This window comes from Sciurus vulgaris, assembly GCF_902686455.1.
Source record: "Sciurus vulgaris genome assembly, chromosome: 1".
NCBI classification, from domain to species: domain Eukaryota; kingdom Metazoa; phylum Chordata; class Mammalia; order Rodentia; family Sciuridae; genus Sciurus; species Sciurus vulgaris.
Window position 1 is genome coordinate 11,105,219 of NC_136461.1, and position 16,905 is coordinate 11,122,123.

The window sequence follows — 16,905 nt, forward strand, 5'->3', positions numbered from 1 at the left end:
TGTGTTTTTGGGGAGTAGAAACCTTCCCTGTTTCCTCTAGACAGGGGCCCAAGGACGTGCCTTCAGGAACAGAAAGCAGGCCAAGTTCATCCAGGGTGGATCCACCACTTTAATGTCACCAGAGAACCTTGAGGGAGATGGGATGGTTGGGGGACAGGACACCAAGGAAGCAGGCTGAGAGAGTAAGGAACAGACACTCCAGAGACAGCCGAGGAGCCGGCTTAGCTACCCGTAGAGCCCACCCCATCTTTGATGGAACAGATGCACAGAGGGAGTAGGGAGGAGCTGAGCCAGGCTCCAGGCGGGGTCCCAGGCCCCAGACGGTCTCCCAGTCCTTCTCATGGTGGTCTCCCTGGAGGCCCAGTTGTTAGCCTCCCCAGGGCCAGCTGCCCTGGCATCTGCTGAGAGTCCTGGAACTCACCGAGGGCGGAAACCTGGAGGGAAGGTGCCCACCTGAGCCAAGTACAGGAGGGAGAGCATGGCTTCCATGGCTGGGCAGGTCACGGAGGCACAGAGTGGTCCACAGGAGTGCCGGCCCCCATTCCTGCTGCTCGCCCATGCCTGCCCCGAGGGGTCAAGAGATGCCCAACACTGACCCCAGGGTCCCGGCCCTCCTGGGCCACCCGCCAGGCAAGCCAGCCAGACGCTGGACCAGATGGCCAGCCTCAGTTATAGAACACCTCGTCCTCGGAGAGGAAGCCGCTGTTCACCGAGGGCAGGGAGTCCTGCAGGTGGACCCCGCCACCAGGCCCCGGGCACCCCAGCAGCTGCCGCCGATGCTGCTGTTCAGAGCTGGGCGACTGTGGGCTGGCAGCTGTGATGGGGGGCTCCTGGGGAGAGGGCCAGCCGTCCGTGGAGAGGCCGGGGGAGGAGAAGGCCAGGAGACTGTCGTCCTGCGAGGGGACACTCAGAAGGCTGTCCTGAAGGTAGATGCTCTCCAGGTCTGGAAAACCAAACGGGGCACGGGCTGGCTGGAGGCCCGCCTCCTGCTCCTTGCCCTCCGGGAGCGTGGGGAGCGCGAGGAGCAGGAGACCCGCCTCGAGCAGCCTGCATTCCTGAACCCCCTTCCCAGTGAGGAGCAGACTCTGGGACACGGTGCCCCCGGGACCTCTGTCCCCTCCCTCCGGGCCAGAGGAAGGATCCAGTCAGGTGACTTTATGCGGGTTTCACCGGGGACCCAGGTTCGTTGACCCTCTCCCACGTCGCTCGGGGTTCCAGAAAGGGGTTTGGTGATGGCTGGGGGTCAGTTCCGGGTCCAGCTCTGACACCAGCTGTGACGAACCTCAGAGCACCGGTTTCCTTACTCGTGGGATGGGGACAAGGGGATCTACCGCCCGGGGCTGCAGTGGAGACTAAGGAAGCGCCCAGCGCGGCCTGGCTCTGGCATCGTGGTGACTGTCCTCACGGCTCAGGGCACTGCCCGGTCAATGCCGAGCAAGGACCACCAGCCCCATCTTATAGAAGAAGCCGGGCCGAGGGAAAGAAGGGGCGACACCGCGGCTGGTGGCAGGGCGCCAATAGCCCGCACTCTGCTCCTCCCGCCCCGCCCGGGCCCGCGGGCTGTACCCTGGAGCGGGACGGCGTCCTGGGGGCTGCTGTCAGGGTGCAGCTCCTCGTCCTCCAGCGAGGACCAGGCGCTCAGAGTGGCCTCCGTGATGGCAAACTGCTCAGCCACGCCTGGGGGGACAGTGACACCAGGCTTGCCCGGGGCACAGGCAGGCCCGGGAGCCCGCCGGCCATGCCCGAGTGGCCGAGGACGCCCACGTAGCGCTCTGCCCACCCCATGCCCAGCGGGTGGCGACCTCTGTCCCCTCCCTGCCCCGCTGACCTGCAGCAAAGCGGGCCTCTCGCAGCTCATCCGGCAGGCAGCAGTAGTTCTCGTCCTCGGCCGGGGACAGCTCCCAGCCCGACTGCTGGGCACTCCAGCCCTTCCATTCGATGAGGTGGGCCACCCGGCCCCGTGCCATGGCCGTGGGCTTGGTGATGTGGTCCTTGATGCTCTGCACCACACCTGGGTCGTGGAGGGCGATCGATGACTGTCCCACACGAGGCCCAGCTCAGGATCCCCAGTGCCCTCAGGCCACCCAGGGTCTGGACCCAAGTCCACACATCTGTCCAGTGCCCCCCCGAGCCCCAGGCCGCACACCACCCAACGGCCTGCACCTGTCCGTTCCCCACGCCCCACCCTCGCCTCCCGGAGCCGCACCACGCTGGCCCTGTGCCCTCCCCATGTCCTGCTCCTGCCCACTGAGCGCTCCATCCTCAGATGGGCCACAGCCTCACCTCCCTTCCGACCCAGTGGCCCCCCAACCTCGTCCACCCTTGGACGGTTCTGCAGGAGCATCTCTGTGCTCTCAGCTCTGCTGAGAGGGAGACCTGCGTGGCTGAGCAGGTGCAGGGGGCTTCCTGGAAGAGGCGGCCTGCAGTTTGAAGGCAGGTTGGGAGGGGACAGCTGGGGGTAAGGCTGGGGCTATTTCAGAGGTGAGAGGCGTGAATCCAGCCCCCGTAGGGAGACACAGGGATGACACCAGAACTGGGCAGCAGAAGATGGAGCCAGCAGGGGCCAGGCTGGGGCTCAGGGAGCCAGGCTGAGGGCTCAGGTATTCTCCTAACGTGCTGGGTGCGCAGCAGGAGAGGGACAGATTGAACCTGCTGTTCAGGAGGAGCTTCCCGGCTGGAGGATGGGGTTCAAGGGTGAAGACAAGGGCGCCACGAGGGGCCACTGTGGGGACCCAGAAGGAATAAAGCAACTGGCCGGTGAAGGAGGGGTCCTCAGGCCTGGAGGCCGGCAGGGCAGGTAGGATGGCTCCGGGCCTCCACTAACCGTGGCTGGGAGCAGACCTGGGGGCCCTGGGGTTCTGGAAGGCACAGTGGCACAAGGCCGTGAGGAGTGGCCACGTTCAGGACAGGTGAGGTGTCCACAAGGTGTCCACCTGGAGGCAGGACAGGTCCAGACGAGGAGGAGGGGGAGGAGGGGGAGGAAGAGGAGGAGGACAGCTGAGCCCCGGGTGGCGGGGCGCTGGCAGCCGAGGGTGTGGAGGAGGCGCTGCTCCCAGCCGCCAGGGGAAGGGTGGCGGGGGTGGGGGGAGGCAGCAGGCCCTCTGGGAGCCCTGAGGGACCCCGTGCAAGGGGCCTGAGGCCTGGGGGCCTAGCTGGCTGACAGGTGGGCTGGCCTGGAAGGCGCCCGGGTCACCCCAGCAGAGTCCCCGGAGGGCCCTCTCTAGGCCGCATGGCCGCAAGCACCGAGCTTCTTGGTGGACACCTGCACCCTCTCTGGAGGGTCACCTAAGCCTTGGGTCTGCCCCACCTGAGAGGCCACAGGTGGCAGAGTTCCCCCAGGGCCAACGCAGGACTGGCCAATGTGGGGATATAAAGCCATTGTGTGGGGCACTTGGTGTTGCAAGCCCCCCGCACTTGGTGTTGCAAGACCCCGGGGGGCTGACGGGAGACCCTAGTAGAACCGCATCCAGGCTGAGCAACTTCGGCAGCCCGGCCGCTTCCCTTGCTCCCTGGGCTCCCCTGAGAGTGAGCCCTCAGTGCAAGGTTCCCACTCCAGGTCCCTTGACACAGGTGGCAGAGTGGCAGGGAGACGGCACCGGACGGCCATCCCCTCAGAGGGTCTTCAGAACCTGTCCAACCCCCGGGAGCAAGAACCCTAGTCACCCGGAGCCCAGCATGGAGCCTGGCATTTGGCAAACAAGGAATCCGAGGGGCTCCATCCTCCAGCCGGGGTTCAGCTAGGCCTTCCCCGGTTCACAGACAAGGGGCAGCACGTGAGCAGCAAGGGCAGGAGGGGCAGCTGGACCTACCCACGAGGGACGAGGTGGCCAGGGCGGCCACGCTGTAGTTGCTGGAGCAGGCTCTGGAGTCGGACAGGTAGCCGTTGGTGGTCTGGAAGCACCTCTGCAGGAAGCAGGGAGGGGTGAGCGGAAGGGCAGACTGCCGGAGGGCGTCCCCACCACCGCCGTCACCCAGCCCACCCCAGGCCCTTGGGTGGTGGGCCGGGAGAGGGCAGGTAAAGCCAGGGAGGTTCTGCCCGGCCCGGGCTGGCGGGATGTGGGCCTGCGCTGGGCACAGCAGGTGCACATGGTGTCAGCTGGCTGGCTAAGCTGGGGGCGGCGAGTGCACTGACCTGCCAAGGATCCCAACAGAAATCCATCTGTTTGTCCTAAAGCAAGAGGAGAAAGAGGGTCAGGCAGGGCCAGGCACACCTTGCCAGCAGATGGCTGAGCCCTGGCTCCCCAGAGGAGGGGTGGGTCAGCCTGTGTGCTCCATGGGGTCGGTCTGTCCACTCACGGGTCACAGCCTGGTGTCCCCTGGCAGCAGAGAGGAGGAGAGCCACTGGGAGGACAGGCAGCCGGTACAGGCAGTAGATCAGACCCAGGTGTGGATTTCCACTTCGTCATTTCTAGCTGGGTGTCTGTGAGTCAGTGACTTGACCTTCAGAACCTCTTTTTTGGGGGGGTACTGGGGACTGAATTCAGGGGCACTCGACCACTGAGCCACGTCCCCAGCCCTATTTTGTATTTTATTTAGAGACAAGATTTCACTGAGTTGCTTAGTGCCTGGCTTTCTGCTGAGGCTGGCTTTGAACTCTTGATCCTCCTGCCTCAGCCTCCTGAGCTGCTGGGATCACAGGCATGCGCCACTGCGCCCGGCAGAACCTCAGTTCTTCCTCTGTGGAGGGGTGACTGTCTAAATTCAACCCCGGGTTTGTGCTGAAGCATAAGTGATATGAAACTAAGTGCCCACCACAGCACTCTGCATACAGTAGGTGCTCAAGAAAAAAAAATAGCTGTGTCAACTGGGAGATCAAGCCACAATCTGTGGGGCAGGATGGAACTCATGCACCAGGATCTGGGTCCCCTGATGTCTTCCTCATCCACCGGCACTGAGAATTCCATTCTTTTGTTCTTGAGAGGGTGGTACAGCCCTGCTGTCTGCAAGGCCGGGTTAATCTGGGCGAGAAGACCCTCGAGGATTATTTTTTCTGAACAGGCCTGGCCCAGTCCCTGGAGGCCCAGGTCAATCCAGAACCTTATTGGGCTGAATAGCAAATCTCAAGGGCAGGGCCCCAATGCCACAGAGAGACGCTGAGTTGGGCAGGGAAAGAAGGAGCCTGGAATGGTTTCTGCTCCCTGTGGGGATCTGAGGGGTCAGTCTAGGAACCAGGGAACAGGCAGGAGGGGATCTGATAAGTGACCAGTTACCTTGCCAGTGACATGTCCTGGAGCAATGGTGGGTGGGTGTCTGGAGGGCAGGTCTGGGTTCCGGGGCTCCATGCCCTGGGGCATGGGGCAGTCTTTGTGGGCACTTGTGAACAGATCTGGAAACAGGAAGGAGAGGAGATACTTAGAAAGGCCCAGCCTTAGACAGAGCAATTAAGGCAGAAAAAGACATAAAGGGCATCTGAGGAGGAAAGGAGGAAGTCAAATTATCTCTGCTTACAGATGGCATGATTTTATACAGACAGAAATCTAAAAACTCCACCAAAAAATGATTGAAATGATAAACAAATTCAGTAAGACTGCAGGATGCAAAAATCCACACATAAAAATTAGTAGCTTTTAGCTCAGTTCACAATAGCTAGATTGTGGAACCAAACTAGATGTCCTTCAATTGATGAATGGATAAAGAAACTGTGGTATATATACACAATGGAATATTACTCAGTCATAAAGAAGAAGAAAATTATGGCATCTGCTGGTAAATGGATGAAGTCGGAAAATACCATGCTAAGTGAAATAGGCCAAGCCCAAAAAACCAAAGGCTGAATGTTTTCTCTGATAAGTGCATGACAATGTATAATGAGGGGGGTGATGGGGGAAGAAAAGAATGAAGGAACGTTGGATGCCATAGAGGAAAAAGGGGTGGCAGGGTGTGGGGATGGAAAAACAGTAGAATGAAACAGACAGTATTACCCTATATATATATATGTATGATTACATGAAAGGTGTGAATCTGCATTGTGTACAACCATAGAAATGAAAAGTTGTACCCCATTTGTGTACAATGAATCAAAATGTGTCCATAAAAATGAATATTTTAATGAAAAAATGAGTAGTTTTTTTATACGCCAATAATAAACTTGCTGAGAAAGAAATCATCCCATTCACAGCACCTACAAAAAATAAATTTAACCAAAAAATGAATGGTCTCTACAATGAAAATTACAAGATATTGGTGGAAAAAAGTCAGAGGACACACAAAAAATGGAAAGATATCCCATGTTCATGGATTGGAAGAATTAATATTGTTAAAATGTCCATATTCCCCCAAATGACGCCTCCACTCGTGTGCCCAGCCCTGGCTCCTCCTTTGGGCCTAGTCTGAAGAACCAACTTCTGGTGGATTTTCTCAGTCCTGCCTTTCCTGTTCTCCCCCAAAGTCATTCAGAAAATGCACAAGTCCTCTGGGTTCTCTGGCCCGTGTCTATTCCAGATTCTTCCGTCCCTGTCCTCACTGCGGCTTCTGTATAACTCTCAGTCCTCCCTCCACCCAGACGTGCAGGGCAGTTACAGCCCAGGCCAGGCAGGTGACTGGGGTTGGGGATAAGGTGGATGTTCCACCCCGTGTCTCTGGATCCCTTCCTCCTGTTTGTGTGCCCACCCCTGTGGGCTTTCCTCCCGGTGGGCAGCGTCTCTGCCTCTCTGGGAAGGCTGCCCCGGGGCTAGTGGACGCACAGTTGTGCGTCCCTTCAGGGTGGGGATGTGTTCCGAGAAAAGGGCTGCTAAGTGATTTCATCGTCCTGGGACCTTGTCGCACAATCCTCAGTGGCTCAGCTACACCCCCGGCCCGTTTGTGGTGCAGCCGCCTGCTCTGGGCGCACACCTGCGAGGCGTGTTACCGCACCTAACGCTGAAGGCAGTGGTGACACAGTGCTCGGTGCCCTGTTCCTAAGCATATCTGACCTCGGAAGAGGTGCAGCAGGAGGACGGCATAAAAGGTAAAAAGCGGTACACCCGCCGCACGCCTGCCACGCACGGAGCTTGCAGGACTGGCAGCTGCCTGCGAGTCCCTAAGTCCTTGTGAAGGTCAAAGAGACGGCTGTGTATGCTCAGCTGCACCAAATTCACAAACAGCCCCAGCCACTCAGGAGACTGAGAAAGGAGGTGGTAAGTTCCAGGCCAGCCTCAGCAACTTAGCAAGACCCTGTCTCAAGATAAAATAATAAAAAAGGGCCGGGGATGGAGCTCGGTGGTAGGGTACTTGCCTAGCACGGGTTCAATCCCCGGCACTGCCAAAAAAAAAACAATGACACTAAGACCCAGGGCTGGGGGTGGGACTCAGTGATAGAGTGTGTGCTGAGCATGCTCAGGCCCTGGGTTTTAAGACCTAAGACACAAACGCACACATGAGCCCAGGCTACAGAGGGTCAGGATCATCTCCTCCCAGCGGGGGGTCCATCTGCTGGATGGACCGAAGGACCTGCCCCAGATGGGTTCCCAGTGAACTCTTCTTTAATAGTGGGAGTCCACCGGGCTGGGGATGTCCCGTGGTGGCACAGTGCTTGCCTAGTGTGAGCAGAGTCCTGGGTTCCGATCCCAGCACTGCTTGAAAAAGAAGAAGAGAAAACATAGGACCACACTCTAAAACAAGGACAGGGGCCGGGGCTGGAGCTCAGCACAGAGTGCATGCTCAGCATGAGCAAGGTCCTGGGTTCGATTCCCCCCAAAAGATAACAAGTTAGTCTAGTAAATACTTAAGCTGGTGACAGCATCGTCTATTATTTCTATCAAGTATTGTGTGCTACACATGGTTAGTGGATTGCTGTTTTTTGATACTGTGGCATAGGTTAGTTTGTTCACACACACACACACACACACACACACACACACACACACGGGCAATGCACTGGGCTGGGATGGGGGATGTTCTGAATAGGAATTTTTCGGCTCTGGTATCATCTTCTGGGACCACCAATACATATGCCATCTGTCTTTGGCCAAAAGGTCGTGATGCAGCACCTGACTGCTCCTGGGGATTTATGGCCCCCTCCCTGTGTGGCCCTAGCCAATGACCAGCACTGGCAGGACCCCCAGCTCCTTCCTCTGCCATCGGGAAATTCCGCTTTACTGACTCTCCAGCGCCCCCTGCAGGATGGCCTGAGACCTCGCCTCCAGCTCCCCCTCTTCCTCCCGGCTCCTCTGGAAGGCGTCCTTCACACATCAGCAACACCCTAATTCTCATTTCAGGGTCTGCTTCTGAGGAACCACCCTGAACACCAGTCAGCCCAGCCCACCCTTCACTACTCATGGGCCGACAGCGAGGGACTAAAATGGGCAGTCAAGGGAGGCAGCTCTCATTCTTCAGGAATCGCCTAGCAGCATCCAAAACTGGAAACGGAGAGGCCCTGGGGACCCCATGTCCTGAAGAAAGCCACCCTCAACAGGGATGGGGGAGCAGACACCTTCTCTGAGGTGCTGAAATAGACTGCTGCACAGCCACCCACTGAGATTGCCCATGTCACCCACACACCAGAAGAGGGGCTCCCAGAAGATGCCCGCAGAGGAGAGACCCCTCTGGTCAGAGACCCCTCTGACCACCAGAGACTGTGGTGGGGCTGGGCAGGCAGGGGGCAGCCCGCCCTCCCTCCCTCCCTCCGTGACATGGCCAGGACTGGAGTTTTCAAGGGTCAGCAATGAGGAAGTGTCATGTCCGGGTCTCACTGGAGTCTCCAAAGAGGGCTACTGGTGGTGCAAGGGGACCCCAGGGCGAGAGGCTGGAGGCTGGAGACTCAGGAGGATGGGAGAGTTGGTGGGAGTGAAGGAGGTCTAGCCAGAGCAGATCTGCGCTGACAGGCCCTGTGGGGGGAAGGTCCCCCCAAATGTCTCTTGAAGAACTCACCCATGCAACCTAAGGACCCGGTCCCACCTCATCCCACTGCCTCCTTTCTCCACTCTGGTCACACTGACCATTCTGCTGATGATCATGAGCTTTCCTGAGACAGGCAGGCCCAGCACACCACTGCCTCAGGGCCTTTGCACTGGCTCTCCGCTCCCTCCATCTGGAACTCTCCTCCCAGATGACTGCAGGCCCACTCTCTTGTTCCATTCAGGTCTCTGTTCAAACCCTCCAGCCATTTTAATTGACACGACACCTGCCCTTCCATCCCTTCAGCCTGTCTGGCTGGGCCACACACTCAGCATGCTATATCTCACATGTGTCCAGCAACTCCTTCACCAGAACACAAGCTCTCTGAGGCCTGGACTCCGTCCATCTCATTCACCTCGCTAGCCTCAGCATCTGCCATAGGGTCTGGCACATAGTAGGTACTCAATAAATACTTCTTTCAAGGAAGAAGGTAGGAATATTTAGGGCCTCAACAGCCAGCCAGCGGGAGTCAAGAGAAACCACTAGGGCCTCAGGTAAACCAAAATCCTGGCCCTTCTTCTCAGACCCCAGCATGTCAGTGGAGGGAGGGATCCCCAGAGGGGGCGGGGCCTGCAGAGCAGGCGGTGAGCACAGAGGTGACACCAGAAGAATGTTTCCATCCAAAGTGCACTGGCTTAGAATGAAGAAGGGACAGGAGGACTGAGACCTGCCCCGGGCTGTGCAGGGTGGGCAAGGCAGAAGAGCTAGAGCCAGGTTGGCGGGGGCTGGGGCTGGGAAAAAGCAAGGCAGGGCAGGGTCAAGGCTAACTGCCCCCCACTTCCCACGATCGAGGCATAGGGAGGTCAGGGCAACACAGGATCCTGCGGGCTGAGCCTTGTGCCTGCACACCGCAGTGCCCAGCTCAGCTTGCTTTGTCCCCAGAGCTGGCTATGTGGCGCTGAGCTAGTTGTCACCCTCTCTGGACTTCAGAGTCTCCGACTCTACAAAGACAATGTTCTGGGGGGGCAGAGAGGCATCCTTTAGTATGCCATGCATGCCATTGTCTATATATGTTTACCATATATATATATATTTTTTTTTAAATAATTATTATTATTTGCAGTGCTGGGGATTGAACCCAGGGATGCGCTACCACTGAGCTACATCCCCAGCCCTTTTAATTTTTTTGCTTTTATTTTGAGACAGGCTCTTGCTAAGTTGTCCAGGCTGCCCTTGAACTTGTGATCCTCCTACCTCAGCCTCCCCAGTTGCAGGGACTATGGGTGTGTGCCACTACTCCCTCCGGACTAGGTCTGTTTTTAAAACAGAATTGACTTGAGCAGAGACCAACAGAGCCTAGGGCAGAGTTGGCTTAAGTTTATTTCTTGAAGTTTTTGCTGGAATTACATGGACACGTGTGGGCGTGTGCACACAAATGTAGGAAGAATTTTCATGGTGTGCACCCTGGGTCAAAATGCAAAATACAGCTGGGCACGAACGTACACCTGTAATCCCAGCAACTGGGGAGACTGAAGCCGGAGGAGGAGGATCGAGAATTCAAAGTCAAGGGAGATTAGCGAGGCACTTAGCAACTCAGTGAGCCCCTGTCTCTAAACAAAACAGAAAAAAAAAAATGTGGTTCAGCGGTTACACCCCTGGGTTCAGTCCCTGGAACCAAAAAACAAAAAAAGGCAAAATATAAAATATAGTTATTCCTATGAGTCCAGTCAAAAGTTTGAAAGTAGCCACATGTGAGGGTGGGGAGACTCTGTGTGCTATTGCAAGTTGGGGTTCCGCCAAGCTGCAGGCTGGGTGGCACAGGCTACGAGCTGTCCCTGGGAACTTTGAGAGGTACTAGATGTCGAGGGTCCCTGATGGTCCCCTGAAGCTGTGTTTAAGTTCTCCAGCTGCAAAGCAGAGGAGAGTGCGGCTGGTGGAAAGGGGAGCCAGCTCAGAGCAGGATGCGGAGGGTGACACCAGGCCTGGCAGAAACGTGACTTGAACAAGGTCATGCCCATGCCATGGTTGGTGGTGGCCTTGGGACTCCTGGCTCCCAGCCCCTCCCCGGCCTGCCTGCTGCACCTCAGTTGGGGTGCAGGTGCCTCTGCGAAAGTCAAAAGTCGATTTCTCCCCCAGAGGACTTTGGCCCCGTGATGTCACAGGCTGGTTGCCATGGCGACGTCAGGTAATGAACCAGCCTAGGGTGAAATCACAGGCTGCTCTTAGCCCAGCTGGGACCGGCCACGTCACTGCCACTAGCAACTGGAAAAACACAGAGTTTCATGTGGGGTGGGGGCTGGGGCAGCCCAAAGGACGCTGGCTCCTGCTTTGTGGCTACCTTCCTCTCCCCAGGGAGCTTTGGGGTCGTCCCTTTCTTTCTCCCCTGACCTCAAGGTCTGAGGCCCTTTTGAGGACCTGCATCCTCCCACTCCTGCCCCTGCCACAGGAGTGACAGGCCTCTGGTTGCCACGGCAACATGGAGGGCCATCTTGATCCTTCAGGGAGAGGGGTAGCATCCAGATGCTTCCTCCCTCCCTCTGCCCTCGCCACAGCTTCCCCTCCGCCTAGCCTGGGTGCTTCCTGCCTTCCTACGGAGGGCCTCCGTCAGACGCCAGGCCAACTGCCAGTCCACTCTGAGGTTCCACCTGGACCCTCTTGCTACGAAGCCCCTCACGGCCTTCCCCGCTTGTTCCCTGGGTGAGTCTGCAGCGCAGCCCCACCCCTTGGGCTCCCCTCATCTGCCTCGGAGGGCCCAGTGCCTGCAGCTGGTCTTTGGGGCTGTGTCCCAGCTCAACAGTCACCATGGTTGTCATCTGCTCCCAGAGTCCCCAGGGCTCTGCACTCCGGAAGGCACAGGGCGCCCAGCTCAACCCTGCTCTTCCCAGCAGCCCAGCGAGGGCACCAACAGTGCCCTGGGCCCAAAGCCCCTCATGCTGCCGCTCCCTGGTCAGCCACCGGCTCAGCCTCTAAGCTTCTAGGGCACCTGTGGCCAAATGTGCGTGGTGCCACCTCCAGCCATCATGGCTAGGTATGTGCCCTCTGGGTCTGTCCGGGCTTCAGACCCTGCTGTCCCTCCCAGCCCCAGGGTAGGGCACCACGTCTCATCTGTGGGATGCAGGAAGCACTTCCTCCACGGCAGCTGCTTCATCCATCTGCCTCAGAGTCTCCTGGACCATGGGACAGGTCCCCACAAGCCACTGGTCTAGTCCTGTCCCAGGATGGTGCTCGCCCTGGGGTCCCTCTGCCTGGTGAGTCACCAGCTACCCTGGGAGCAGGTCACAGAGCTTGGCAGATGCTGGGTTTCAAGTGGACTGAGTGTCCTCTGCTCCCTGGGACTTTTGTTTACAAGTCCCCTGGGCCACAATGACAGCTCCATCCTTGGGTTGGATCTGCTCAGAGAAGCTCAGGGGTCCCTTTCCACCTCCAGCAAGGACTTGCACACAACCAGCTCCTTCCCAGGTTTTTTGCCAGCCGGCGCCAGCCCCTTAGAGCAGCCTGCTCTGGCCTCACCTCCTCAGGGCGGCCTGGGCAGCTGGGCCTCCTGTATCTGGCACCTCCCTCACCAGCGGCTCTCATGGGCCAGGCCTGGCAGCAGGTCACTGTGGAGGACACTGTGTGCCAGGTGCTGTCCTAGGCCATCCCTTGTTGCCTCTCATTCAATCTTCACTGTGGTGCCCACTTCACAGATGGGGAAACTGAGGCTCAGCAAGACTCAGCAAGGCTCAGTCCCTTATGTGAGGTTACCAGATGGCAAGTGACAGAGATGGCTTCAAACCTAGGTCAGTCTGAAACTCCAAAGCATGTGCTCCAGCCACTAAGCATTGCTGTCTCCGGGAGGGGCTGCGGGCTACTTTTCTAAGCCTGTGTGTGTGTCCCACCTCCCCCAGAGGCAGGGCTCCATCTCTCATCAGACTCTGAGCACTAAAGGGCAAGGTTCCCCCTGTCCTCTCCTCACTCTCCCCAAGTGCCCAGGACCAGGCTGCTCATAGGCAATGCTAGGACTTCGGGTTTGTGGGTGGCTCTGGTTGGCCCCCCAGAGCCAGTGCTTTCTCTTAGACATATGGACATTTGACCTTCCACAAGAAAATCCTCGTTCTCTCACTTCTGCTCACACAGCCTCTTCGTGTCCACTGTATTGGTGACCTCCAGGGTGGGACCAGGAGGTTGCACAGTTGGTCTGGAGGAGAGGGTTGGAACAGAAGGGAGAAAGTCACAGGATCAAGGGCATGAGGGTAGGCAGTTTGCTACTGGTGGTGGCAGAAGAGCCCCAGCCAAACATGAGCCGTTTGAGTTATTCCAGAAGGTCGGCATTAAGCATTGGTCATGCACTGAGTACCTGTCTATGGTGGGACACAAGAAAGCAAGGAGCAGGGGCTCCCCACTCAGCTTCCAGCCCCTCCCCAGCCTGGGTTCGAATCTGTCTCTCCATGCCTTGGCTGGGTGACCCAAGGTAAGGCTCTGCCCGTCTCTGAGCCCCACTTCCCCCTCCCGGGGTTGAAGGAGAACTAACTAGGTCAGGAGAGCAAAGGCTCAGCCCGGCTCAGGAGACACTCCCAACAAATGGTAGCTTAAAAATAGATAACGAACACAAAATAGCTCCTGGAAACAGCGTTTGTTGCCTTAATCTGGTCCCAATCACTTTTGCGTTGTCCTCAGTACCTCGAGTGCCAGCCCTGCCACTTCCCTGTCTCTGTGGCTCCCCTGTCCAGCCAGGAAGGTCTGGGCTGGCTGTCTGCACAGAAGTCTGCTCATACAAATTAAAAATGGGAGTAATAGCTCATGCTCATGAGCGCTGACCACGTGGCAGGTCCTGGTGAATTAAGCCACTACATGTCCCCAGCAATCTATGACAGCAACACTGCTATATTTCCAGTTTAGAGACGAGAACCCTGAGGTGCCCACACAAGGTTAAGCCACTTGCTGGGGGTCACAGAGCTAGTGAGTGGCGGGACTCAAGCCCAGCAGCCTCGCTCTCCTAGTTGCCGAGCCCAGGATGCAGGAGCCAACAGCCCAAGGCATGGCTCTCTCAGGCGTGGCCTGGGCCCGGGCAGCCCCAGCTGGGTGCAGATGCCAGACTTGCAGTGGCCATCGGTACAAGGCTCCTGGTTGCCAGCCTCCACTTCAGCCTATGCTTCTGGCCTTGGCACACAGGAGCTGTTCTTAACACCTGGTGCAGATGTGGAGACCCGCTGGGGGTGCTCAGGAACCCACAAAAGTCTGCAGTTCAAGGGCAGCAGGACAGGTGCCAGCAAGGGACCGAGGGAGCTGAGCGATGCCAAGACTCAGGACCCAGGCTCTGGAGCCAGAGCGTCAGGGAGCTGGCTTTGCTGTTTCCTAGCTACGTGGCCCTGGGCAAGTCATTCAACCGCCTTTCTGCCTCAGCTTTCCCGTTTGTAAAATGGAGACTATGGTAGTATATAACCCAGGCTAACTTTTTGTTCCTAAAATTTTCAGACTAGTATCCAGTAAACTGTAAGCACCCAGACAATTGGTGACAATTGGAGGAGGGGTGGCCTCCACCCAGCAGCTTTGGAACGCTGGTCCCCCTCTGTCTCTCTAGTTCCCCTTCTCTATCCAACCGGCCTGGGTGTGTTAAGTGGCCACGGTCCCTCAGGAGAGCGACAAGGTTGGCATACACAAGCAGATCTGGGTAGCATTCAGGAGGCCCGTGATGCAAAAGGAAGAGTACAGAGGTGCACCTCGGCCAGTGTGACCTCAAACAACCCTGGCGGAGCGTGCCGTAGGGGAGCATCGGGTGCGGTCAGGGGACTCAGGCCTCAGCCTCAGCCTGTCCTTGACAGGCATCTCCTCCTCCCTGGCCTCTGACCTCTGCTCAGCCCACAGACGAGTCCACTGCAGCTGGTGTCCATGGTACCTGGCATGGGATGGCCAAGTCAGGGGGACGAAGCACAGTCACTGAGGAAATACCCAGATCCCTACCACCAAGAGCTGGTCCCACTGGAGATGGTCAGAGCCCTTGGGGACATGGGACGCTGAGAGCCTGTGACTCCTAGAGAACCTTCAACTCTGCTCTGATAGCCGCCTTCCTCTCCCTCCCGGTCACTGGCCTCACAGAGCAGGTACTCTGCTGGGTTCCCTACAGTGCCTGGCACGGCGTAGGTGGTATCAGCATAGTGAGGGGCCACCAAACCCCACACAGCCAGCTGCTCCTTCCTCTCCCGACTTGTGATCCCACCTCTGACACCTTTCAGAGGCATCCTAAGCCACCTTCCCGAATGCCCCATGAACTAGTGAGCAGAGTCCCTGGAGTCCCGAGGATGGAGAACGGGTACTGTGCTCCCTCCTTAGCCTCCACCAGGTGTTGAGGGTCCCCTCCAGGGCCGCCCAGCCCCTCCCACAAGCACCTGAATAAGCTACTGGGGTGACAGGTGGGGTGGTGGCCCCCCCACTTGTGACTGGGGTCAGTGGATGTGGCCTCAGCCTGCAGAATTTGAGACAATGCCAAAGGCACCCCCACGCCCTGCCCTGCCCCCTGGCCCCGCTGTGGGCTGAAGGTCCGTGGGGGAGAGACCCGCCCAGTCTCTTTTCCTGAGACCTTGCTCAGCAGCTCGTTGGGAAGGGAGGCTCCCAAGCCAGCCTGCCCGCTAGCCTCTGTGCATGACCCTATACCTCAAGGACAGGCAGGACCCCAGGTGAGGGCAGGTCACTCTGGATCCATGGCACCACTCTGGTGAGAGCCAGGGTGTCATGGCAGAAACGAGAGAAGGCCCAGCGGTTACTAGAAATGTCAACTGTCCTCTGTTCCCTCCGGTCCCCTGACCAAGGATGGGGGCAGGAACCAGGAATTAGGGATGAGGGTGGGGGAGGGGACCTTCCTTATAACCTGTTCATCCCCATTAACCCTTCCCGCCAATGGGGTTCAGGGACAGGGGCAAGCCGAGGGGAGGAAGGGGCTGGGATGGGTGGGCTAAAAGGCCTGTGCCTGGGGGCAGGAGGGAGGGTCTGCTGGTTCTCCTGGTGCCCTGAAGTCCCTCAAGAGGAGTCGGAGGAACCAGAAGCCTCCCTCCCCTCCCAGGCGGCCGCAGGGGGTGTGTGGCTGCTGGGAGGCAAGCGCGGTGCGGGGACCCTGCTTCGCGCCACCTGCCAGGTGCGAAGTGGGGCCGGGATGCAGTGACCTCCTCGCGCTCTCTCCGCGCCGCGCCACCCCTCCCAAATCCTGTCCCCTTGGGGCACCGCGTCCGCTGGGGGTGCGGCTGGTCCGTGAAGGGCAGGCCCCGCCCCGCCCCAGGTTCCCTCGAGTAGCCCAGGCTCCGCGCGGTCCCCACCGCCGCCCCCGGCCGCCGCCCCTCACCTCGCGACACGCAGGAGCCCATCACGGGGCCTCGGGGCCGGGCCGCTGCGCCTCGGGTGCGTCGGGCCGCGGGGCGCTCATGTCTCCGCGGCCGGGGGTGCGCGGCGCTGGCCGGGGCGGGGCGGCGGGGGCGCGGGCTCCGCGCGGCTCGGCCTCCGCTCCCGCCGGGTCGTCCCCGCCGCCGCCGCTGCGTCCCGCTCTCCTCGCGCCGCCGCTCCCGCGCCGCGCCCGCTGCCGCCGGGGCCCGGCGACACCGCGGGGCGCGGGGCGGGGGCCGGGAGCGCGGGGCGCGGAGGCGGGGGCGGCGCGGGGGCCCCGCCCCCACCCGCACCTGCCGCCGCCGCCGGGGCGAGGGACCCGGTCAGCGGGCCGCCGGGCAGGACCCCGGGCCGCGGGCCGGCCGCTCCGCCGGGTGTCCGCAGCTGAAGGTCAGGGGAGGGGGCGCGGGGCTCGTGTAAACCACACTGACTTAGCGACAGTGGCCAGGCTCCCGGAGCTGCGCACGGGAAGGCAGCCCACTCCTGGCCTCTTGCAGAGCAGGACCCTGAGGCTTCGGAAGTCACGTGCCTTGCCCGAGCCCTTGGCGGCCCAGGTCTGCGCCTTTTCACCCCCGATCCTGCCCTGGGGGTCGCGGGGCCCGGGCGGGCGTGCAGAGGGCAGGCAGAGGGCACTGGGGCCTCAGGCTGGACGAGGGTTGTGGCCGAAGAAGGCTGGGCTGCCTCTCAGGGCGTATCTAGGGCAGAGTAACGGAGGCGCAAGTCCCGTCTGCACCCTGGTGG

General features: G+C 59.3%; 1 protein-coding gene across 2 annotated transcripts; it reads right to left on the bottom strand.

The window, feature by feature from the left end:
- Window positions 1-66: 66 nt before the first annotated feature.
- Window positions 67-16,870, bottom strand: FAM131C (family with sequence similarity 131 member C). Of its 2 annotated transcripts, XM_079117416.1 has the most exons (7): window positions 16,127-16,868; window positions 5,211-5,326; window positions 4,133-4,168; window positions 3,810-3,903; window positions 1,829-2,011; window positions 1,567-1,677; window positions 67-943 (listed from the first exon to the last, which is right to left on the bottom strand). In XM_079117416.1, the coding sequence occupies exons 1-7, from the start codon at window positions 16,146-16,148 to the stop codon at window positions 666-668; spliced, it is 840 nt and encodes a 279-aa protein (XP_078973542.1). In that variant the 5' UTR covers window positions 16,149-16,868; the 3' UTR covers window positions 67-665. The 2 variants fall into 2 exon arrangements, with proteins under 2 accessions (XP_078973542.1, XP_078973543.1); XM_079117417.1 differs by lacking the exon at window positions 4,133-4,168 and having other exon boundaries at window positions 16,127-16,870.
- Between the last annotated feature and the right edge of the window lie 35 nt (window positions 16,871-16,905).

What these genes read in the sequence shown, in the direction of transcription:
- FAM131C (XM_079117416.1), bottom strand. Translation starts at nt 16,148, where the DNA reads ATGGGCTCCTGCGTGTCGCGAG. An exon ending in AGAGGCCCGCTTTGCTGCAG is followed by an intron (nt 1,678 to 1,828) that starts GTCAGCGGGGCA and finishes CTGTCCCCCCAG; the next exon opens with GCGTGGCTGAGCAGTTTGCC. An exon ending in GGACGCCGTCCCGCTCCAGG is followed by an intron (nt 944 to 1,566) that starts GTACAGCCCGCG and finishes TTGGTTTTCCAG; the next exon opens with ACCTGGAGAGCATCTACCTT.